At 41.3% G+C, this 25,420-nt stretch overlaps 1 protein-coding gene across 2 annotated transcripts in view; it reads right to left on the bottom strand.

The window, feature by feature from the left end:
• Positions 1–25,420, bottom strand: part of nfia (nuclear factor I/A) — a 127,098-nt gene that overhangs the window by 7,452 nt on the left and 94,226 nt on the right. Inside the window, exons 7-11 of one of the 2 annotated variants that reach the window (XM_053634968.1) lie at positions 19,377–19,508; positions 11,446–11,609; positions 9,472–9,637; positions 8,450–8,541; positions 3,740–4,143 (exon numbers count right to left, since the gene is read on the bottom strand). In XM_053634968.1, the coding sequence (XP_053490943.1) occupies positions 3,985–4,143; positions 8,450–8,541; positions 9,472–9,637; positions 11,446–11,609; positions 19,377–19,508 (713 nt within the window). In that variant the 3' untranslated portion in view covers positions 3,740–3,984. Of the gene's footprint in view, positions 1–3,739; positions 4,144–8,449; positions 8,542–9,471; positions 9,638–11,430; positions 11,610–19,376; positions 19,509–25,420 lie in introns of those variants that run through there. The other variant, XM_053634967.1, reaches the window with a different exon arrangement.

The raw sequence follows: 25,420 nt of genomic DNA, 5'->3' as shown, positions 1-25,420 counted from the left end.
TCATAATACTAACACTTGCAACATGATCAAAGTTAAAGCACAGAAGAACATAAAAACTGCCAAGTGCCAACGTTTGACTTTTATAAACATTCCCACAAAGAGCACTGTTGTGGAGCGAGCTACAATGTAGTTGTACAACTTAATTGGTTTTACATGCATACAAGTACATGTTCTGTGCTTCTCTCTCTCTCTCTCTCTCTCTCTCTCTCTCTCTCTCGCTCTCTCTCTGTGGTAGCAGCTCAGGCATATTGCCGTGATTAGGAGAGAGTGTGTGGGAGCAGAAGCGAGAGTGAATCTCATGGCCACATGTGCAGTGCAGTGTGTGGTGTGGTCTGTATCACAGCCACAGGAATGCTGTTCTGGTACGAAACCCCACCCCCCCCTCCACTTCGGCTTCAACCCGCCAACCCCAAACCCCCACCCATCCACCCCCCACCCCCCCGCCCCCCCTTCCAACATCCCACACTCACTTGATGTCTTCCATGTGTGTTGCTGTAATACATTATGTTGCTGATCTGAGACCAGTTTCAAGGAGTTTATGGCTCTCAGATTCGGTTCCTTTCTCTTCTCGGATACACCTGATTCAAGTGGTCAGGAAATGATGATGCTATCAGGTGTTTTGGGGAAAACATGAAAACGTTCACTGATAGGTCCTGGGATGGGATTTTTTTTTCACCTGACCTCTATCTAATGCAAGTGTAGCGTATGAACGCATGATTGGAAAGAATGGAAAACCTGTTAACTTGCAACTCATTTGAAACCTAATGAAAGCCTAAGGGCATGTATTAAATTATTTTAAACACTTAATATACACTTCTACACCTTTAACCTAAGAAAGTCTTACCAAATCACTTCTTTTGGGGCTGTATTCAGAGTTGGCGACTCATGCACATGCTTTTGTTCCCCTGTGTGCGCCATTCAGATAATGTAAAGTAGATAATGTAAAGTAGAAGTATAATGTAAAGATAATGTAAAGCAGATAATGTAAAGTAGAAGTAAAATGTAAAGATAATGTAAAGTGGCAGTACCTAATCAGAGATTGGGTGTTTAGACCACCACCTTTAAAAATAAACACTTGCCTTGAAATAAGGGATTTTAAATGCAGACTGTAGAAGGATAGTGTTTCTTTTTTTCTTTGCGGTCAAATGTAATACGATGTAACATAATCAAGATACAATTAAAAATGAAAAGAATAGTCTTAGTTGTAATTATCACATCAATCACTGTGAATTTGGTATAATTGAACTAAATGGCTTCCACTCTCATACGTCCATAGTTAACATTTGAGGTCGGAATACTTCAGTATTAAATCCTCACTGCTCGCTCTGAATACGGTCTACAAAGTTTTACCCAACTTTCTCACCTTGGAATGAGCCTTTAAGCTTAAGTGATACATGACCTTAGTTCCTGACCTGGATAGTTTACGTAATTCAACACATGAGATAATTATGAAGCTCAACATGAGTCATCATGAGCAGTGCCACTAATCTTTACAATTCCACATCACTCCAGCTCACACCATGAGGTGCACTGTTGTGTGGGACGACCGAGTTAACCTGATCTATAGTGCAGGTCAGACAGTTTGAGTTGTGTCTCAACTATTGTAGGACAGGAAAGGGCAGTAAACTAAGGGAGCACAGCGAAGCACTCAGCTCTCATATACAACACTGTACTGTTCCAGCTGTGTAAAAAGAACGTAAGGCTTTGCTGCTTTGCGGAAACCAGAAGCAGGACCACATGGCTGGCACGCTGTCCACGGTAGCCTGGAGTCTTCACCGTTGACTAGGAGAAAGATCGAATAAGAGAGAAAGAGAGGCAAAAGAGAGAAAGAGATATATACAAACCACAGTGATCTCCTCTGCATTGCCTGATATCTTCACACACGGACACACACACACACACACGCTAAAGAGAAACAGGGTCAGCTTTTGTCTGGTTTCATGATTACAGCCTTTCTCCTTTCCTACCCTGTTCTCCACAACCACACCGCTGGACCTGAAACCACTGTCCCTCTATTCTCTTATCCTTCCCTCTCCTCTCTTATCCTCTGCTCTCTTCTAAACAATCCCTGACCTGCCACAGGTGACCTCCCACTCTCCGGCTGAGGTGGCTGTGCCCTGTGTGAGGGAGACTAAATGAGAGTCAGGGCCTCCCTATGCAGTCAGCAGGATGGATAGAAAAAGAGAGACTCCATCTCTTCCTCCATCATCATCATCATCATCATCATCATCATCATTCTCTCACTAGCTTTCTGTTCTGCGCTGCCTTTAAAGGCTGGAAATCATGGGGAAAACCAGAACGTAAGATTCCGTCAGTCTGAAAGCTGTTGGAACAGCAGGAAGAAGCATCTAGACTGGGGCACTACACAGATAAAACCAATATGTGTGTGTGTGTGTGTGTGCGTGAGTGCATGTTTGCTGGTTAAGGGGTCTTTTTCAAGGGATTATGGTTTTTGGAGTGGTGGAAACATTCACTGCTAGCCTGAAGTGAACTTCCATGATAGCAATCAGTACAAACAAGCAGCGTATTGTTCTGACTGTCTGATCTACAACTGGAACTGGTTGTAATGGACAGGCAGATGTAGTGTTCAGCCACAGACGTGTCCTGACTAAAAGCCAAGCCTTCAAGGTGAAAGCTGTTTTAATGGCCGAGAGGGGGATGGGAGGATGGGACATATGGGACATTTATCCATCCATCCATCCATGCATGCATCCATCCATCCATCTGTCTGTCTGCATGTTTGCCATTCTATCTATCTATCTATCTATCTATTTATCAGACATTTATAAACTAAAAAAAAGATGAGTGAATGAAAGGAATAGAAAGAAAAAACACAGACTGAAACAGACAACAAAGCAGGGAGTAAAGCAGGGAGTGAGAGAATGAGAAAGGGAAGGAGGGTGGGAGAGAGAGAGAGAGAGCGAGTGACAGAGAGGGAATCTTTGCCTGCTCCTGTAACTCGCTGCCAATGGCGGGAGTAATCTCATCAGCTCGGTGGATGTGCTGACTCAGCGAGCCCACTAAAGTGCCTTCAGATGAGTGTCATCTCGGAGGAATTCAGCCTCATGTAATGCAAACCAGGTCGAGAGCGGAGAGTGGCAGTGAAATCGCCCGTCCCCGTGCTGCCCTCCCCACGGGAGCCCACAGACATTTACAGCATTATTTATTTACGCTTCTGAATGGGACAGGAGCAGGGGACTCATTGATAACACGGTGCTCTATTAGACTATTGAAAACAATGGCTCAAGCCTGAGGGCTCGATCTTATCCACATCTTTCATCATCATTCTTCAGCAGTGTAAGGTGTAGGGCAGTGTTCGATCTGATTACTGCTCTGTATTTCCTGTTTCTGTGTTCAGTGTGTGAGTGGAGATTAACATGCCTCACTGTGCTGATATTAATCTGGCATAATTAATTTGCATGGGAAGAAGTCATGCCCCCTTCTGGTCTCAGAAGAAAGTACACTTCAACTCTGTGTATGCTGAGCAAGCTAAACTGAGTGTGCAGTGGCTGGCTTTCAGCTTAACGATAGAGCGATCTTTCAGCCAAACGACTCACTTAAAGCACGAATAAAAAAACACTAAAATTACTCCATTATAGAAGCTCTTCATATAAGCTCCTTCCAGGTCTCTCTCTCTCTGTCTCTCTCTCACGCTCTCTTTACCTATATACAGTGTGTGTGTATATATATATATATATATATATATATATATATATATATATTCATTATGTTAATTATGCACACAGGAACAACAAAAACACTTTAACTACCCAGAGCATAACACAGTATACAAGTTTATTACAGTAATTATCTATTCTGCAGTCTAACTTTTACAGTAAGTAAATTAAATCAGGAGCTCTTCTCCGGAGTCCATCCTGTGTGTGTCTGAGTGTATGTCTGAGTCACGCTGTAGTGCCTATCTCGTCTCTACATCTCACACACTCCGTTCCCATTGCGCTTTCTGATTAAAAACTCTGCGCTTTATCAGCACAGCATCTTCACCGGGGTCGTGCTGCAGTCCCCACACACACTTTGTGCAGTTAACCTCTGATAGAATCTGTGCGACTGTGTGTGGTTGCTTACGTGAGTGAAAACGAGTCGTTCGATTCGTCTCGATGCAAACGACACGGCTGCTGGTGGGCTCTTCCAAAACAAAAGGGAAAAAAGTTTAAAAAGTCAGTTCGGCCATAAAAGCGTCTGTTACTATGACAATGTTTGGAGAGAGAGAGAGAGAGAGAGAGAGAGAGAGAGAATGTGTGTGGTATGTGTGTATGGAAGCCTTTGTTGGATTACAAGAGCACAGGCAATGTAGGAGCTAAAGTGGGGGTCTGCTTTAACTGGGTTGGGATGTGTGTGTGTGTGTGTGTGTGTGTGTGTGCTCTCATACTACTCTGACCTCCCATGCCAGTCTCTCTGAAGCCTAATGCCAGTAACCCTGCCACCCTCCCTCCGCCCTGTCATTCCCCATCTCTCTCTCCCCACTTCTCTCTCTCTCTCTCATCGCCCCCGCCCGTCTGTTTCTCTCTCTCCGGGCCTGGTTACCACAGCCTGTCTGTGGGGAATGTTTACAGTCACACTCTCAACACTCTCACATCTGCCCGTCTCTCTTTCTCTTGCCCCCTGCTCTGGATGCCAGGGGTAACTTTTTCCCCCTGTAACACCGGGGCACCTTGCTCCAGCCAGCACTCAATTTGTGGAGTGTGAGTTAAAAAAGACAAAAAATAGTCCCCTTGTAAAACCTCCATCACTGATTTCCATCCAGCTTGGATTCATGTTGTTATGTAATGTCCATATGTAAGATTCACGCATCATGCAGACATGGATTGACATTTTTTTTAAATTAAATTTTAATTATGCATATTATTATATATTATATTATATGCGGTATAAATGAGGCTGCTGGATTATCATGCCGGCCGGCTGGCCGGCCGGCTCGCGAACCTAACTGGTCCATGTGGGCTTTTCTTGTGCAGTCAATTTAGTTTCATGATTTGACCCAACTGGAATAATATACTATAACCAAACCCTGCAGAAGAGTCAAGGTTTCCTCGGTATAGTTGCTTTCCCAGAGCTTATAATCACTTTTAATATTTACACTTCAATGCAATCATCTCGTCAAAGAGGCGCTCATTGAGATAATCATTTGTTGTGGGGTGGGAAAAAAATGGCGCTGCCTTTCAAAGCTGGCTTGAGACCAGCTTTGTGTCTGGTTTGCTGTAAAAGAGTGGGTGGGTGTTAACATAAGGCAGGGGGTCTTGAACTATTTGTAGCCTTTCAGTGTAAATAAATAAATAAATAAATAAATGACCCCCTTATGATCGCAGACTAGTTTAATAAATGTAATGAGAGTAGATTCAAAACATTTCGTATCCTTTTGTAACTAAATTGTATAAGTCCTGCATCATAGGGTTAATATATTTTTTGAAAGTATCTTTTCAGACCATGATGAAAACAAATCCAAATCATTCTACTCATTTGTGTTTTGAGAAAAAAAGGTGGACACATTGAGCATGCTCTGTAAATAAAAGCTTTTGTTTTTCTGTTTCTTATTTTTGCTCCTATGATGCTGGATGCTGTATATATTTGTTTTGAGGATTAGATTAGGATAAATGAACATGCCTTATATTGGCATTATTTAAAAATTCCAATTCAATTCAGGATTATAACTATAATTTATTATAATTAGAACTACGCCACAATAATAGTAGCTGATTTCTATAGTAGTTCTGGAATCCCCAGACCCCACTTTTATTATTTATTGAGATGCTGATTTTAAAGAGACATCAAGAAAAAAAAAAAAAACTCTGAGCCAAAGCTAAAAAGAAAGAATGAGAATGTAGAACTTTCTGCTCTGAAAAACGAAAATAAAACCCTCTCTACTTTTTCTTCATTAGAGATATTAGCATTGTAGACTTTTTCAAAGTGATCCCTCAGAGCACAAGGCAAAACTAAAGACAAAGTGAGGACAGAGGACCAAATGACCCTACATGTGGGTCTGTTTGTATTACGTCAGAAGGGAACATGGGGCTATAACAACCAAAGACACACACACACACACACACACACACACACACACACACACACACACTGACAAACACAGAGGAGGCTTTGGTAATGAATAATGTTGGATTAGCTGTGTGAGTTAGCAAGCAGAGACGCACAGAATGAAAGAGGCTTAGCCTCCTTCCTGCCACCTGAGAGAGACGGAGAGGCAAAGAGAGGGATCGCGGGAGGGGAAATTAATAAATCCAAACAATACATAATAATACCCCTCCCTCCTCCACTGTCCGCTATGACAAACACCTGCCTCCATTCTTATCAGGGAAGTGCGTCTCGCGTTCTGTGTCGGAGTCGATAAATCGACACCGGAGCTGCAGCATGCCTGGACTCACCACAACCAACACAGGCCACTGTCAATACAGCAGACCAACACACACACACACACACACACACACACACACACACACGGTTGTTTGTCTCATAATCTTTGATCTTTGTGAGGAGAAATTACTTACATAATTATTAATGCAGCTTACTAATGCTATGCTACACCTATATCTAACCCTAACCTAAATCTCAGTAACCAAAAGGTTCTTTCTTCTGCAGTTCTGCAGTTTTCCTTGTGGGGAACCACACAAATCTTCCCACAAGGTCAAAACTGTCAGATATTCCCATCCTTGTGGACACACTCACACGTTCCCTATGCGTTCTAAACCTCATACGTACTGCTATCATGTCTCCAGAAGGATTTTGGCCATCCGGCGAGTATGACTGGGACACGCGCCCAGTGAATGCTCCCTAAGCGATGTGTGTTGGCTGAATATGGAGGGGAGGCTTTTCATAAAAGCAGCACCATTTTGACCACAGGTCCATTAAAGAAGGTTTCAGCAGCTCCAAAGGGCAGCAGAAGACAAGAGCTGTGTTGTCTCTACAGTACAGTACTACATGACAGTGATGAGTAGAGCTGCAAGATAATGGATGTTAATAAAACGGCCCTTTCTTTCACACTGGCTGTTTTATACGCAAATATTTTCATCAATTCCAATCAATTCATGAAAATGTGATTGCAGATTCTCAACTCTGAATGACGTCGAATGTGTTTGAGCTACAAAGTGGGAAAAAACAGATGGATGCATCCATGTTTGCCTTTAGTTAACAAGATCACTGTGACAATGATGTATATTTACTTCCTGAAACCTGTATTGTCAGTTATATATAGAACAAGCTACTATGTCTGTAAGTTGATGGAACTAGTCCTATACAAGTATATACGTTAGAACTCATGTAAACGTAAAGGAGTGCTACTTTGTTTACTCTTGACGCAACCGTGTTGATTTGGTGTCATGTGCTGAACTCAGAGTTCAGGAGATCATACGGATTTTCTGATTTGAGAGGGCATATTCTTTGGGTTTTCCTTGCTGGAGGTCAGAAATTCACAGTCATGAGTTGTAGTTGAATGCATCAAGTAAAACATATTCTAAACGAATCAGAAGGTGTGATCATAGCATTAGGTTTTGACACTTTAGCCTTGTTGGTGATGCAAATAAGCAGAATGTATTGAAGCAGTGATTGTGAAAGTAGGTCACATCTCGATCCACTGCTGATCCTGAAGCCTCCTCAACTCAGTATATAGTTCACACTGATTACCAACGGCATGTTATCTGTTTCACGCTCACTTTTATTTGCATTTAACAGTCTTTGTGAGGTTTTGACACTTTCCCATGCATTCCTTACCATAACTTCTCTGCTTATCTTTACCAGTTTTGACTTTTTCTCCTTTGTTTAAGAGTCTGATTGCCCTGTATTGATTTATTGACCCCCATCTGCCTCCTTTTTTACATTTTTGTCTGCTGATTTGGATCTGAATAATACAACTTATAAAAATGTATTAAAAAAATTATATCCAATGCTTCTGCTTCATGACAAAGTAATCAGTTTGACAAGTCTGCACGGTGATTATTCTTCTATTTGTCAATTTATTCAACATTATCCAACTTGTCTGATCATTTTATTCGGATCGGACACTTTGGAATGAAAAGGACAGTAAACGTGAATTAATGTGAAGCTCATGATTTCATTCTCCTACAGTGATAAACTTTAGCTACGCTCAATTGGTTGTGTTTAATTATTTGTAAATAAAATATGGTATATTGTGTAGCCCAACCACTTTTTTCTCAGGAAACTGTGTTTGTGCTTGTGTATGCGATCGCATTTTTTTTTTTTGAAGTAATGTGAATTGAGATACAGTTCATTAAATGAACTATACAGAACAGAGTGTACAGAAAGGAGAGATTCAACTCTAGATAAGCAGCTACAGCTGGACACAATCTGTGAGCTCTCACCACACAGTTTAACACTCACGCTAGAGTCGGAATGTTGCTTACGTGCGATGTGTGTGTGTGTGTGTGTGTAAGTGTGTGTGTGTGTGTGTGTGTTTGTGTGCACTCACCTGAGGCTGCTGGGGGATATTTACAAAGCTGGGGTCTCTGGGGCCCACACTGACAAAGCGCTGGGCAGGGGACGTGCTCGGTGTGGAGTAGGCTGGGACACACACACACACACACACACACACACACGCACACACACACAGGTGCACACATACATACAGAGAGAGAGAGAGAGAGAGAGAGAGAGAGAGAGAGAGAGCAACATCAATACCAAAGCATTTGCTGCTGAGGGGATGGACTCTGGGTGAAGTTAGGATAGTGCTGCTGCAGGGCTTTAACCCACACACACACATACACACACACACATATGCACATACACAGCATGATTCAGAGCATCACTGACGTACTGTAACGGATACATTTAGACAGAGACACGCATACAATCACACACACACACACACGCACACACACACACACACACACACTTGCACACACTACAGTAACATAAACCCTTTTACATGTGTTCTTTAAGCCTTTAGGACTAAACATAGCACTCAAGGCGTTGATGTTCAATACTTTGTGACTTGACACTCAAACTTAATGCACTTTGAAACTAAATTAATAAATAAAGCATGTTTTCTTTTGTATAGGATTTATGACAACAGCTAAAAAAAGCAATTCTGAACATTTTAGAAATTGAATCTTGGTTATGTTCCAGGATTTAGTTTCTAAACATCTATGCATGTTTTCTTTCTAATTTCTGTTTCATGTCTTTTAACTCTTAACATAATGGAGCTGTTGTAAGAAACTAAACTATTCCATCTTCTACAGGGATATTTATTCTAAAGGCCTACATGTGGTGCTCATTTAATAAATGACACACATTATACAATAAATGATAACAAGAAGTATCATTTTGCTCGCCTTCACAGTGACGTAGAAGCTACTATTGTTGCATAAAAAAAACTCCAGTGGGATCCAGAATAATGGAAGACCCTTCTGATGTCATATAGCAGATTGTATGAAGGGTGAGAGGAGTCACTCTTTACTTCACACTCCCTGCACCTCTTTGTGAGGAACTTACTTGGCGAGGTGGGCGAGGTGCCCCCTCCCTCGGCCGTGGTGGAGGGAGGTTTGGAGTCTGGCACGGGCAGTGGCACAGGTCGCGCCATGGGCGGGGGTGGCGGTGGGGGCAACATGGGCGTGGGCAAGAACGGGTTGTGAACTTTCCCTTGACTGCTGCCATTGGGCTATGAGAACGAAACAAGAGAGAAGAATTCAAAAACACATGACAACCAACTCATACCTCTTATGTTATATACCCGTCAGCCTAGACACACATACACTCATATCCCCGGCCAGCAGGCATGACACCAAAGTCTTAATCCCATGCACAAACCACAAATCTAACGCACCCCATGTGTGTGAGCGTGTGCCTGAGTGTATGTGTGTGTGTGTGTGTGTGTGTGTGCATGCACGTCAGAAGCATCAGTGAGACACTGCTCAGCAATTTTCCACCGCTCCTGGTCATAAAGAATTCTGCTGCTCTGCGCACTTTGGCGTCTATAATCTATTACCAAAGCAGCACGCTGCCTCTCCCCACAGTCAGGGCCACGCTAGGTCATTTTCACACGGGGACCAGATTTATCACCGCACACACCCACCATCCACACACACCAAGAGGATGTGTCAGAGCAACACCAAGCACGTCACTATACATCAGCTTCAGGTGTCTCAAGGGCTTCGGTGACTCTCCTCTAATTAATGGACAATTCGACATAATTGGCAAATTGGGAGACGTCGCTGACTGGCGAATAGCACGAATAATTGTGTTAATTTTAAAAACAAAAAAACGCAAATAAGTGTTTTGTGATTAATTAGTGCATAAATTATTAATTAAAATGTGTAACAAATGGCTTACACATCGGAAGCCATTATCATTGCTAATTAAGTGTGACATGTCAATCACCGTGTACTTCAGCCTCAAGCCGTTGTTTAAAAAAAATAAAAGCTCACATAGAGGAGGAGAACCCATCCACCCACCCTCTATATCATCAGTGCTGAATTACAGACTATAGTGATACTGTGTGAACTGAAGCCTTATAGACGTTCCTGTGTGTGTATGTGTGTGTGCACATGATCATGATCACACACTCCTCCATGCAGAGACAGATTTCAGGCAGAAAGTGTAAATGAAGTGTGGGGTGCAGGCATCCGTGCTCGGTATCGATTCAGCGTCTAGACGCAAATATATCAACTATCCATCTGCAGACATGCAGTCAAGACTGTTTCCAGCAAGTCAGCCCTCACTGCGCAATATGAGGCTCAGAGCGCAATATGTTTCATACACACACACACACACACACATTCTTAATATTACACAAAGTCACACACATAATTTGCGTTTGTTTAAGATCAAATCTTTTAATGCATGTACAATAGCAGGCACTAAGAGCCTTTTTTTTTTTGTTTTTTTTTTTTGTTTTTTTTACTGTTTGACAGTATTTGTACATTTAATACCATTCCCAATAAAAATACATATAAATATTGTTACAGTCTTTCCTTTGGCTCAGTGAGTTTTTCCATTTCTTTAATCATTTCGATCTTTCGGTTGTCGGTTGTCTTTATATGTTGTAGGATTTCTGGCAAATTTTAAGTTGCTACATTTGCCCGAGGCCAGTTCCATTAACCGTGTGCAACTGAGCAGCATGCTTAGTTTTTCTCACAAACACCAATAAATATAACTGTGCTGTCACATTCACAGACGGTTCAAATTCATGTATGTTTTTATATCGGTGAACTCATCTGTAATGATGCACCATGATGTGTCTGTTTTGCTGAAATGCACTGATACGGACTTTTTTCAGCCATTTGGAATTCTGACACTTATTCAGTACCCTATAAACAATGTGCATTTGCAGTTTGTAGAAAAACTGAGCAGAACACAAAACACACAGAAATAAAGGACTGGTATGCATATGGAAGCCCTGAACGCACACAGATGAGACTTTAGTAGGTCGTATGGATGTAAAATGCTCCTTACGTTCAGGAAGCCCACCTGTCCAGCTTGCTGACCACTGTCAGGACAGACAAGTTGGACAAACTCCTTGAGCGTCTCCTGCGGGTGGTAGCGGATGGCGTGGTGAGAGAAGTAGGAGCCGGGCTGCTGGATTATTGGAGACGTCGGGAAATGAAGACTTGACGGCGTGGCATGAGGACTCGCTGGAGAGAGAGAGAGAGAGAGAGAGAGAGGAAGGGGAGAACAGATCCACTGGGTGTAAATCTGTGAGGTAAAGATTGCAGGTGCACACACTATGGAAAGTGAGACCATAAAAGGATCAGGATACATGCACATGGTCTCACACACACACACACACACACACATTCACGCACACAGATATGAGGTGACATACTGAGAAGCCGCTGTTATACACAAACGCGGATCAATATTTGCACACCCCGTTGAGCTAGTGACAACTTGCACAGCACACACGAGCACTTCATGCACCTGCTCTTAACGATGACAAGATACTCGTCGCAAATACATAATTTATGTTGACAGCACTCCGAATATCAACACAGCTAATTCAACACACATATGAACAGAACCCCTGGAGAATGCTAACTACTGTGTGTTTCCTCCAGCCAGTAAACCTCTTGCAGGCATGCCACAACCATCACCACTTCACAAATAACTCACACACAGCACACAGCATTTTCACATCACGCTTAAACTGTCTGTTGTGTTGTGTGTTATTATTATTAAGTTAAAGACATCTTTCTATACAAAGCAACATAAAGGCACTCCATACAGCTAGAACAAACTGTCTTCTCTAAACACAATAAAAACATATTCCTGAAAAACGCTAAGCTATGACATGTTTCAATGAAATGATTTAAGTGTTAGGATGTGACATTTCATGTCTGTGTTTTAAAAAATGTGTTTCATTGGTTTAGAATGTATGAGAGTCACAGGTTGCAGGATTAGACCATATATCTGGAAATATTTGGAAGTGCTGCACCCTGACCAAATCTACAGGTATACTGTAGTATATTATAGTCTCAGATGGTAGTTTGTCTTTATTTAAACTTTCAAACAACAAAAAAATGTCGAATACTCAAATCCGATTGGTCAGAAGGTATTGAGCAGTTTTCTATAACAGCAGCGCCGCTAGTCCTGGCTGTGAGACAGGTTTATATTAATACGCTTGTTCTAATATGTTCTCGGTTCTATAGTAAAAGCTAACACAGGAAATTGTATGATGGAAAATCCACATAAATAATTTAAAAAACCTTTCATTTTTAATATGGTGAAGGTTTTTGTGAGGAGACATTTACTTAACATTATGGAAGGAGTGTCAGGACTTTGTTATAGTCAGAGTAACTTTAAGTTAAAGGAAAAATGAAAGTCTTCAGGACAGGGGTCTATGTGGTTTCTCAGTACCATGACAAGCTACACTTTTTCCGTATTTCTTCATGTGAGAAAAAGAGAGGCTGGTGAGGAAACAACTGTTTATAGCTGCTACAATGTGAGTGATAGAAGTAATTGGCCATTCCACAATATTAAATGTAAACAGATCAAAATGATGATGTGTCATTCAGTAAATAAAATCATTATTACAGCTAGCAAATTGCTATGGTATAAGAGAAATAAACATGCTGTTATTGGGGAAATAGTCCACTCCAGGGCAGTAACGCTATCTCTGGTTCTTGTCGGGCCGCATCGCACCACCCTGTCGCTGATTATTTTATTATAACAGCGCTTGCTTCATGGTTTTGTTTTTGTTGTTGTTTGTACATAGCTATATTAAGACAGGATATAAGACATGAAAAATATGTTTGATTCTGGCACATATTTTAACGTAAAATAGTGTGAAAAATAAATTGCCAGTTTGTGGGGGATGTATACTTCCTGGCAGGAGTGTGCCGTTTGTCACCTATCCAAGTATATCTAGTTACTGCTGGTATAGCTAATTAGAACGGAAACATGATAAGTGGAACTATTCTAGAGGGATGACAGAGAGGACCATGTGCGCTCTCACACCTTTGTAGCTGGCCACTTTGTTGAGCGTCAGGACTGACAGGCCTTTAATGGATCGAGGCTTATCAAGTATTTAATTGTAACCGGCACAATCTAATTACTTGGCTCTTAATAGAGGTAATATTCGGTTATTGGTTATTAGTATAAAGCCCAGGACGTGTGCGGCGCTGCCTCTTTAAGCCCATGATGTATTGCAGTGAAGTTAATAAGACTCTGGACTCTCTCCCTTTTCCAATCTCTCCTCCGTCCTCCCTGCCCTCTCTCTCTCCCTCTCTATCGCCCTCTCTCTCTTGCAGTGGAGATGGTAAGCTGATACTATATAAACATTGTTAAAGCCACAGCTCCCTGCTGCAGTAATTCACTTAGCTTAGGCCGTGATTTATGGTTCTGTCAATAGGGGGTGACTGGGAACTCTGGATGCTTGGGCTGCGGTGTAGCCATTGTATTTACAGTAATAATAGAATGGATTTGCTTTTTCCCTGCCCTTCCTCATCTTGGGTGATGCTGCGTTTCATTCTTAGCCTCACTTTTGTGACTCTGTGTTTTTTCACCGTTCTGAAAAAACGAATGCACACTTATTTGAGTGAGGAGGGAAAAGAAAGACAGGAAGAACTACAAACACACACAAACACATCCTTTCCTTTATTGAATTAGTTCTGCGTGCTGAGGCAACACTGCAGTGCCTGCTGCTGGAAACACACAACGACTGACCTGCAAGATACACCCAGTTTCTGCCTGCACACACACACACACACACACATACACACACACACACACACACACACACACACTATTACAACATGCAAACAAACCACACACTGACCCTCATATGAAAACACTTACTCTGTTATTATGTGTTTTCTTTATTCAGAACATGTTTTATAGAGAAAGGACAGAGGTAAAACAAAGCCAAAATCACAAGAAGCTGCATTAAGCAGCATTTTTCACCAGCACAATCCATAATCCAACTGTTAACTTAATGAAACAGTTGAGCAGCATATGGTTCCCCCTCCATTATTCTAAGAAGTGGGTCCAATTGGCACTGCTGCATTTATCTGGAGGCAACATGTCGAGACTGGATCGGTTCATAGTCATCTCTCGTGGCCAAACAAAACAATCCGTCAAAACGTTCACCTTTCTGAGGTTACGGGCCACCTTAACTGCTCTGTAATTTCAATCATCACTGGATAGAGCCTCGCAGATTCTTGAGAGTTTCGTAAATCTCGGAAATTCTCGCTACAGCCTCAGAGTCCGCATTACTGGCCGCACACCCGCTAACGCCAAGGGGAGCCAAACGATCCAAAAGACCGCCTGTGTCAATTATGCAAATGGTTCTAGTCAATTAGCGTGCCTAAGAAAAAAAATACACGTTTTTTTTTTTCATCCGCCGATGGATTCTAAGTGTTCTGGAACGATTACCAATTACTCAAATGGCTTGCTCACATGTCATAGCCTTGTTCAGTTAATGATGGATATTTGGACAAATTCACAAGTAAACATATTCTGACCATGTTTTTTGTTGGCCAGGCGGTCAGGCAACATAATTCCACGTAGGCTTTTCAAGCTTTTTCTCGATAGTCTCGGCGACGCCCCTGAGCAGATAGATCTTCCCACAGTGTCTATAAAGGGAAAACCCCATTCTCGTGTTGAAAGAAGTCTGTGAGAATGCAGACTTTACAGGAGGGGTGGGATAAGGATAATGGCAGAACACATCTATGAGACGGCTAATAAAGCCTTAAAGACAAGGAAACACTAGGAGAGCAGGAGGATGCACTGGGAGAGGAGACTAAGACTGAGACAAGACTTTCGCTTCCCCCTTTTAGCTTTACTGGCCAGCAGGAGTTTCATCAGGAGTGTGGCGCCTCCATGTTGAGAGGCCTAATGAAGCCTGAAACAGGGACAGTCTGTCTCAGACAGAGAGAGAGAGAGAGAGAGAGACGGTAGCTGAGACTCTGTAGGAGAGAACCTCTCTGTAAAAGAGGCTAAAGATGACGAGTCTTCAGAAAAGTGCTTGGCTGATTTCACTGTATCTTCTAACAAGAGGCCAAAGCATCAAGATCTTCCTGTATCACAAAGACGTCTTTTGATTGATCGAATAACATCATCTATTCATTTAAAATGCTATTGAACACATACATATTTCTCTCTATTCTTCTATTGTATGAAAGAGGTTCTTACATTCTCTCGCTCCCTGATCAGTCCAAACCCTGTTGCAGAAGTAGTGGGTGGCCCTGATGCTAATCTGAGGGGGGTCCATCTGACATATATCTGAGAGAGCAAATATGGAAATGATAATGACGTGCTGAAAAAGAAGGCCGACTCGGGCAGCTGCTCGAGAGCGGCTTCTCTGTTGCCATTGTAACGACGCCTGCATGAGGGCTATGCGCTGAATAAAGAAAGGCTCGGGATTAGTTCCACTTTGCAAATCGTGTTGGTTCACTGATCTTCTCCCCCCTCCCCCACCCCCTTTCTTCTCAACCCCCCCCCCCCCCCCCACCACCACCACCACTTTTTTTTTTTTTCTGGCAACTTATCTTGAAGAAGATATACACTTCGGTGGATTACTGAAAGAATGGCCGAAGTGATAAATAAAATGCGGGCTATTATTTTGTGGCTGTGTTAGCAACAGGTCCTTGCTGCGCTGGCTGTGGCGTTTGAACAACATCGGAGAGGAGAGGAGAGCGAGTCTTATGAAGTCACATGGATAACTGAAAGGGAGGACAGATTTAGATGGTTTTAAATATTCTATAATGGGTCGAAAAAACAAGACGCTGAGGTTTTTTGGCTGCATTTTGGAGTGCTAGTGAGCCTGACCGCATAAACCTCACCAGGTTTCCCCAGAATGCTTTCTCTCTGAGTGGTAGGGGAAAAATTGAGTCTAGCTTGCTTTAAATTAATTGCAGATTCATGAACTAAACCCTACAGAGAACGAGGACAAATTCTTACTAAATCATCCACAACTGTTCGTTTTTGTTTTTTTTTTTTTGGTCTAAAATAGTATAACTAAGAAAAAAAACACTAGAAAGAGTACCTCTGGAAACCTGTGATCCTCACACTTTACAGCAGTCATTTCAGGTCAGCATGTCAATGGATATAAAGTATTTTATCTTCAAACTTTCATCCAGTATTTATCCAGCAGATGGAAAAGATTCACAGAGCAAATAACTGAACAAATGCCATATTCAGTATAACCTATGTTGAAGATTTTGGAAAACTAATACCTAATATGCATCTTGTCCTCACAACAAAGGTCTGAACAGTGATTATGAGAAATGACACAAGCCTCAGCTGAACTTCGGTCCACTGACAGATATTTACATCACTTTACACTACAGCACTGTGGAATACTTGATTCTGATTGGTCGGAAGGTCTTGATTCATTTTCTATAACAGCAGTAGTTCCAGGCAAACAACAGGTTCTTATTATTGCATTCATTCTAATATACTATCATTTCTATAATAATTTAAACTGGGACTTGTATGGAGAACGCTCCACGTAACCATATTAAACAATGTCCATAATAGAAGGAATCTCCAGTGTCAGCTCTTTGTAACAGTCAGAGGTAAAGCTGTAACTTTGACATTTTCTGACACAGGAAATTCTTCAGGACAGAGGACTATGCACTTTGCAGTTTCTCAGTATCATGACATGCTACATATTTTTTTTTTTCTTTAACTCCAAGAGAAAGAAATAAAAGCGAGTCTGGTAAGGGAATGGCTTTTTATAGCTGCTATAATGAAAGTAATAAAGGAAACTAACTTGCTTCGCCGACGTTCCACAACATTAAATGTAACTATACATGAATAAAAACGATGAGGTTTAATTATTAAATGAAAAAGCGAGTGTTGTCATGTTGGCGTGGTATAAATGCAATATGTGATGTGCAGTTATTGGAAAATAATCAACTTTAGTACTGTAACAGCAACTCCTCACACTGGGCCACATCGTTCCACCCATCCTTGATTATTTTTCAACACCAGCAATCCCCCGAGTGTTTCTTTCCTGACTTAGCAATCATATCAAAACAATGGGAATGGAGTTGCTTTACTTTTTACCCTAAATATTCTCTCTGGATGATTATCCATCTCTATTGTCCATACCTTCTAAATCGTCCAATCATCAGACTGCTTTTGAGTCATTCTAGGGTTGGTGTTTTGGAATACTGGTGGGGAAAAAAACTGGTGGGTCCATGCAGCTTTTCTTTTTAGTGTATTGATGGATCACTGGTACACAATGCAGGTGTACACTATCACCTCATGTACGGAGTGACCCCTGGGTATGTGTGTTACAACACTGGCAATCAGTGCATCACACAAATAGTCAGTGAGAAAAAAGTTTTAGGCTGAAAACATAAAGCAAATATTGTGATGAAATCCCAGGCAGGAAGTAGAGTTGTACAGAGCAGGTACAACAACCATGTATGGGTCTATGACTATGTGTGTGTGTGTGTGTGTGTGTGTGTGTGTGTGTGTGTGTGTGTGTGTGTGTGAGCGCATGCTGAAATCTTCCCTTAAATTTACACCAAGTGACAGTACATGATGCACTGACATCATCTAGACTAAATATGAACTTGAATATCCATTACTCTTGATTAGTTAGTGTCTAAAGTTTATTTACATAAAAGATAACAGACTGATGTGTAATCCTGGGAATTGTCCCTGACCATATCAGATGAATTATGAAGATCTGTAAATACTAGTCACATTTTCACACTGTTTACATATACAAAGGAAAAGGATCATTTTCAAATGTTGTAAATATTAAAACATGTGTTTCCTAAACTTCATAGATAAACCTCTTGTCCTGTGCATAATACGGGGACAAGGGTTTTAAAATAAATGCCTGAATTTAATGGAAAGGTTTCGTTTCACATATACATCAAAGCATCCTGTATGTGATATCAAATGTAAATAGTTAAAGATTTTCAACAGTCACTTTTTGGAATCGCTCTTTTTTCTGTGGCTGAATTTCTAATTATTAGCATGGAGCGTGCTACGTAGGTTCTATAAAGGCACCATGTTACACTCTATATAGTGACCATATATACTGTAGTGCAGTGGTTCCCAAACTTTTTGCAGAGAAATATTATTCTAACTGTAAAATAATTTTCTCAGTACAGATGTATTTTACAAACATAAACTATTCGAGTATGAAGCGCATTATTTAAATGTGTATTACAGTTTATTTATTGGGGCCAGGGGGCTTTTTGTTTCTGTACCTTCCGCTAACAGAACATATTTGGTCCACAATGATATAGTCGACTTGTAATATATCCTTTCAATTAAGAACTAGATATAATTTTGTGATTTCCGGAACTATATCTATATAAAAAAAACTCACTGACTCATTGGCTATACTTCACAGATCTCAGTTATCCTCACAGACTTTGAGAAGCACTCCTGTAGTGGACAGGAAGCCATTTGGGATTCAGTATTACTGTTGGAGAAGCCTACATCGGAAAAACAAAAAACAAAAAAACATTCGTGCATGGGGTATGAAATCTGAAATGCTAAAATGTATGATAAAATTTCCTCCATATTGTAGTTTATGTGATATGGATGCATAGTGTAGCACCACTCCTTATGTTTGCTCTGTCTGTAGTGGTATAAAATACAGATTAAATGACTAAATCATTTAAGAAGTTAAAATTTAAGTGCATGATTATACACACATCGGTCCTAAATGATCGATTTGCCTTGTAAGCAAAGCGTCTCTTCACCACACACATGCTCCAGTTGTGTTTTGCACAAAGAAGGGGGTTCCCAACATGTCTACCCTGCACCGGGGAGGTTCACCCTGGGAAAAGGAGGTGTGGAGGAGCAGAGGGAGGAGCAGAAAGGGGTGCTTCTGGGTGTGTTTAGGGACTCTGCAGGAGACTCAAGGTGTTGCTGGCAGGGTTTGGAGGAGGAGGAGGAGGAAGAGGGGGGTTGGGGATTTTGGACCTCACCTCTGGGTCCTGTAATGACTGCTCGATGATGGTGTGTGAATGCCGTTCGGGGGGAGGAGGAGGTCTGCGAAGGCACGGGGCTGCTGAAACCAGACTTCTCTGACTTCTTTAATGTGGTGGGCGATGGCATTCCTGGCAAGAATGATTGATAAGTGCAGTTTTAATAAGGCAATGGAATGAAGACACAGGCTGGTGTACAGCTGAGAGAACGGCACAGAGGGCTGCAGGTGTGTACATGTGTGTGTGTGTGTGTGTAACGGGGAGGTAGCAGGAGGACAAGGAAGCTGCAAAGGACGTAGGACCTACAGCACACAAGTGACATAACCGTTTAGGGGGAAGTTTAGAAAGTGTGAATGAGAGCGTGAATTTCCTGCCAGAGCCTCATTATTTAAATTCAAATGTTCTCTGGATTAGTCACCGCTTTCAACAACAGGTGCTATACCTATATAGCTATAAAATCGTAGCTAAGTTATAGTGCTATAACTACATCAAGGGTTTCCTCGATAGTTTTACTCAGATTCTCTAAATTATTGGAATGAATGTACCATATATTATATAGACTAAAAACTGAAAAGTCTCCCTAGCATCTTCCTCTTTCAGATGATAAAATACACATCACAATACAATGACCGAAACATGTTCTACAGTTAAACAAGTAACAATCTGATACACTACTGATCTGATAGGATTCGGTTCTTCACCGATACGATCGGATTCAGGCCTGATTCCATATGATCCGGTTCAGCTGGATTGAAGGTCTTTGTGCTTTCCAGTTTCTTGGTAACATGACAAGTTATGTGTATGTAACTGCTATAATGTATGTGAGCTTTAGTTGAAAAAAAAGTATTTCCAAACTTTTGTCCTGGTGGTGCGTTGTGGGCTCTCTCTCTCTCTCTCTCTCTCTCTCTCTCTCTCTCCCGCTCTCACACACAGATACATGCAAATATGACGACCAACTGTCATACCATTTTCTATGCCAATATCAGTTTTCTACCCTTGTAAAATGCCACAGCTATATCATAGACTGGTGGATCAATTTTTTGATTCAAATCAAGTTTTTCTTCCCACCCCTAATATGTTCATTTGTTATACTACAAATATATTCGTGTATTCACGAGGTCAGTCGTTATTATTATTATTTAATATGAATGGGTGAGCAAAAGAGAAAACTATAACACAGAGGATTTCATTAATATATTGTAAAACGGCAATGTGCTGTAAGGATGAACAGCAGGAATGTGTCATAACGGCAATGCAAAGAGAAATTTCAGCCAAAAATGTAATTTACATATTCCCCCCACCCCCAAAAATGTAGCCAATCAACCAATAGTCTGAAGATGTTTTGTTAGTTTTGCACTGGAGCTGTAAGCTTAATGTTCATCAAGCTCATACCACACTCATCAAATCATGTGGAGTTTATTAGTTTGAATAGATTTGAGTGCTTATGTGGTTTCTAATTTGTGTGTTATCTGTCATTTTGAAAAAAAGGGAATCGAACCCCCAACCCTGGTGGTGTGAGGCGACCGTACTAACCACTAACCAAAAATAAGAAGTGATTCTCATTGTATATATGCATTTCATATAGAGTAAAGATGTATTTTGCTATTAGTTTTAAGAAACTATTTATGTACAAACAGTGTTACTGAGCCAGTAATAAAGGTATCTTTTGAAGCGAGTGGAAAAAACTGTGATTTAGATAATGAAAACATGGTAGCTATACTCTTCCTGTACAGTAACTGTTAGCAACATTCACCTTCAAAGTAAGGCTATAGTACCTTCAGTATAACACTTTGTATGCATTTTCTTTCTGGTTGAAGTGTTCCTTTAACAAGTCAGCAGCAAAGGGCACATCGTTCACACTGTCTCTGGACACTCTGGCTTAGCAGGGGTTGAACATGAGCAACGGATCAGAAGCACATGTATAATGTTGCTTTATTATCCCCTATTAGTATCAGACTCCTAACTCTCTTTCCCTCACTCTGAGATTCATCACAGACACAAATGAGGATGAACCTACTGCAGCTTAACTCCTGCAATGCAAACTGATGAGAAGATAGAAAGCCACACTGGAAGCAATTAGGGACCGGTGTGAGCTTATTAGCCACTGCAGTACTAAGCATGGATGGGTGGTGATGGGACAGCGTGGACACTAATATCTCATCTGGCTGTTAAATGGGAGCACTTCCTGCCGTATGTTAGGTATGGCAAGATAAAAACTTTCAAGAAAAATATTTCACAACCCTCAATCGCTCACTTGTATAAATGAGATAAATGTAAGTTGTTCTGGATAAGGGTGTCTGTCAAATGCTGTAAATGTAATGTAACATAATGTAATGTAATGTAATGTAATGTAACTTATTCATTTATCTTCAGTAAGCACTTTATCCTGGTCAGGACCGTGCTGGATCCGGAGGAACACTAGGTGTGAGCTCGGAATACACCCTGGATAGGATTCCAGTCCATTGCAGGACACACATTCACATCTACGGGAAATTTAGCAAAACCAACCCACCTACTGGCATGTTTTTAGGAGGTGGGAGGAAAACAGAGAAATCCCATATGGCACATACATCGAAACTCCACACACACACACACACACACACACACACACAGTAACCCAAGCTCAGGATTGAGCTGAGGATCCTGGAGGTGCAAGGCAGAAATGCTACCCAGTGCGACACCACGACACACACAGACACATAATTGTAGAAGAAATCGTAAAATTTATGCACCTAATCATCTAGTCATGCTTTCTTACTCACCCCGTCATGCCCGCTTCCCTCACACTCACATACACACACATCTAAAACCTAACAACCCAGCAGTGCTATATCCCCACACTCCAGCTAACACAGTGACACAGACAGGATAGAAAGTTAGAAAGAAGAGACGAACTGATGTATAAACACAGGAAAAGAGAGAGAGGAATTTGGATGTAGAAAGGATCAGAACATTTTTAACACACACACACACACACACACACACACAATCCTATGATCCCACGCTGGGCGAGATCAAAGAAGTGTGCTGAGATAAAGCTGTGCTCTGTAGTGACTTTCAGCTAAACCACACCTTCTATTCCTTCCATTTACCTGCACAACATGATTAATGGGAACGTCTAACTGCTACATACACTTAAGCACACATGCATACAGGTGCATTCTGAAATGCCATACATCAATAAAGATTTATGGCTCTAACGACAGTTATGATAAGGGTGTTGCAACTTTTCTTCAACAGTGATTGAGATGAGTTTTAGAGCAATGTAAACTCGCATTTGTCCTGGTTTCTGGGGATGTGAAAGTAATAGGTGCACTAAACCTGAAGAGCTTAAAGATACAATACAAAAAAATGTCTCATGATATGATATAATAAACAGCAGTGGTACATATAAAAAAAATCTCTGATAAAGTGGGTAAAATAATGACAGTAAGTACTGACAAGTACTGTGATTACATATCCTATCATTCCATCGCGTGAGGACATGGGGGCATTAAACTACTTATCATACTAATTGATACTTTTACTTATCCCTTTTTTTTTTTTTTTTTTTACAGATCTCTTATAATCTGCAAGCAAAAAAAGGTCAAATTGTTTGGCTACAGCAAATCTGGTTCTCACTACGATCAGACTATTCATTTTATTGAGCCACAGTATGTTAAAGAAAAAATCTGTACCTAATTTTTTTTTTTATTATACTTTTGGCAAAAATGGGTTCATATTCACTAGACCACCTGGAAAGAGAGCCTTAAGACCCTTAAGCCCCCCCCCCCCCCACCCCGACACACACACACACGCACACATACATACATTTTTACAGGATCGCCAGCAAACAGAGCTGAGGAAACACACATCATAGACAAAACAACCTGGCTGCAAACCGGCACTTTAATATTTTCTTTCTCCACAAGGTGACATATATAATGCTGGAAGAGAGACCGACTGATTGAGACTAATAAAAAGTAGAGGCCAGGATTAAGTAAAGAGTGAGTCAAGAGTAACCCTGGCCAGAGAAAGATAACAGAACAAACACTGTGGGTTACCAAGCAGTTTAAAGAGTGCTCAAGCTTATGTGTGTGTTACTGTGTGTACTTGTGCGTATGCTTTGAAGGAGGCCTGAAGTCTGTGAGTAATGAACACTTGTAAAGGTTCTGTCAGATGGAATCAAAGCTTGGCCTCACTCAGCATTTTTTGTTCCGAGACGTTATTATGCGCCCGGCACTGTTTCCCGCCTGTTCCTCTCTCTCTCTCTCTCTCTCTCTCTCTCTCCCTCTCTGACAAATTGATAGGGTGTATGAACGAGGGAGTGATTGTAGATGCAGTGTGTCCAGTGCTTCCATCCCTCAGCACGCGAGTCTGTCCAGCACATCAATCAGCAGCAGACAGAAAAGCAGTGCCGCTTGAACGCCGAGCGACTTCACCCTCATCGGCACACACGCTCCGCTGTGGACACACACTACAGCACCATGGCCTCGTCAAGATGCACCCTTTCTGACTATGGCTATACCCTATGCCCCTTAAGATAAACAATGTTTAGTTATGTATTTTCTAATATTCATGGTTTTCTTTGCTTTTGAATTGTTTGTGACCCTTAAAGTGATTAGTTTGGTGGGAAATTTGTAAATGATCCAATTGTAGTTGATGTCAACACGTCAAGACGTGTTTGATGGCCAAATCTAGCTCCTTTTCCTTTGCCCTATAGCCACCTCAATTATTTATTATCCGAGATAGCTTTGTATATTTGCCTTCTGACCCGTTATCTTTGACTAAAAGATAGATAAAAGACATTTAGATAGGACTAAAAGACATTTAACAGCTACAGTATCAGTCATGCTGAAGCTGGAATCACATTCTTCCTCGGCACGTAGTTCGGAATCACTCCACACAAGCGTGACCCGAGTGACAAAGTGACAAATGTTTATTTTCTATGTACACGTTTGACATGGAGCCATGGTTTCAGAAACAGCAGCAAGTGAAAAACTGACAGCATGTCAAATGTCATATTAAGTGAAATGTTCTCAATTCTATGCACACTAGGATTGACACGGTAAACGACAAATCCAAACAACTGGCTTGAATGAGTCCTCGGGGCCAATCTTATGGAACGTTCCCACTGCGTTCCCCATGAATTTAGTTCTTACCTGTAGTTCGTTCCCCTTTACTGTTTGACACACATACATATGAAGGAAAAAGTTATAACTGTGGTTTCATCTTGTCCTGTCGTTTATGGCTTCTCATTAAACGTGTATAACGACATTAAGAAGGGAAGATAAATCTTGGAAGGAAGTAGCAGAGATCGTGGTGCCTCTAGGGAGTGTAGGCAGCTAGTACGGTTCGCTGCCAAGAAAGGCAGTTTTCACACAGATTACTATATAGTATAACTTAGCTTATACAGTATATACCTACTACAGCTTCTCAATGGAACTGAAAAAACTCTCAACAGCGCACACCCACGAGCGAACACGTTCACAAGAGACAATCGATGAGGGACATGTTGCTTGCTAGTGTGTATGTAGGGTCAGACTCCAGCCCAAAGACTAAAGGCAAACCTGTAGGTTAAAATGACTTTGGACTTGGTATTGTCTTTATTCCATTATATTTGAAACTGTAAAAATTGATATTACCAAGCAACAAGAGTGCAAAAACAATGCCCTTTACTGCCAGTGTGTGATGAATCATGTGTGCAGTTTGCACAATGCTGAACTGTCAGCAATAAGCTATAATCATCCCTAACTTATAAACTACACTGTAGCTCCACTGAAAAACAAAAGAAACAAACCTTGGATGCTAAACAGACACGTCTGAGACAAGGAGAAAAATTTTACAAGCTCTGATCACATGAGATCAGTGAGAGATAGGTGTATAATAGGGTTTATGGGGTCTAGGCAGGTCTACACGGCCACCATCACTTTAGTCAGTCCATCACAGAACACCGACAATCCCAGCAATGTGCCCACAGAGCTCAGGTTTTTATTAGGTCAAGCTAATTTTAACACATGACCTCTAACAGCCACCAAATACAACATCATAAACATCATACTTAC

The sequence above is a fragment of the Ictalurus furcatus genome, chromosome 10, assembly GCF_023375685.1.
Source record: "Ictalurus furcatus strain D&B chromosome 10, Billie_1.0, whole genome shotgun sequence".
NCBI lineage: Eukaryota > Metazoa > Chordata > Actinopteri > Siluriformes > Ictaluridae > Ictalurus > Ictalurus furcatus.
Note: the sequence above shows the minus strand (reverse complement) of the source record. Positions and strands in the feature narration are given on the sequence as shown.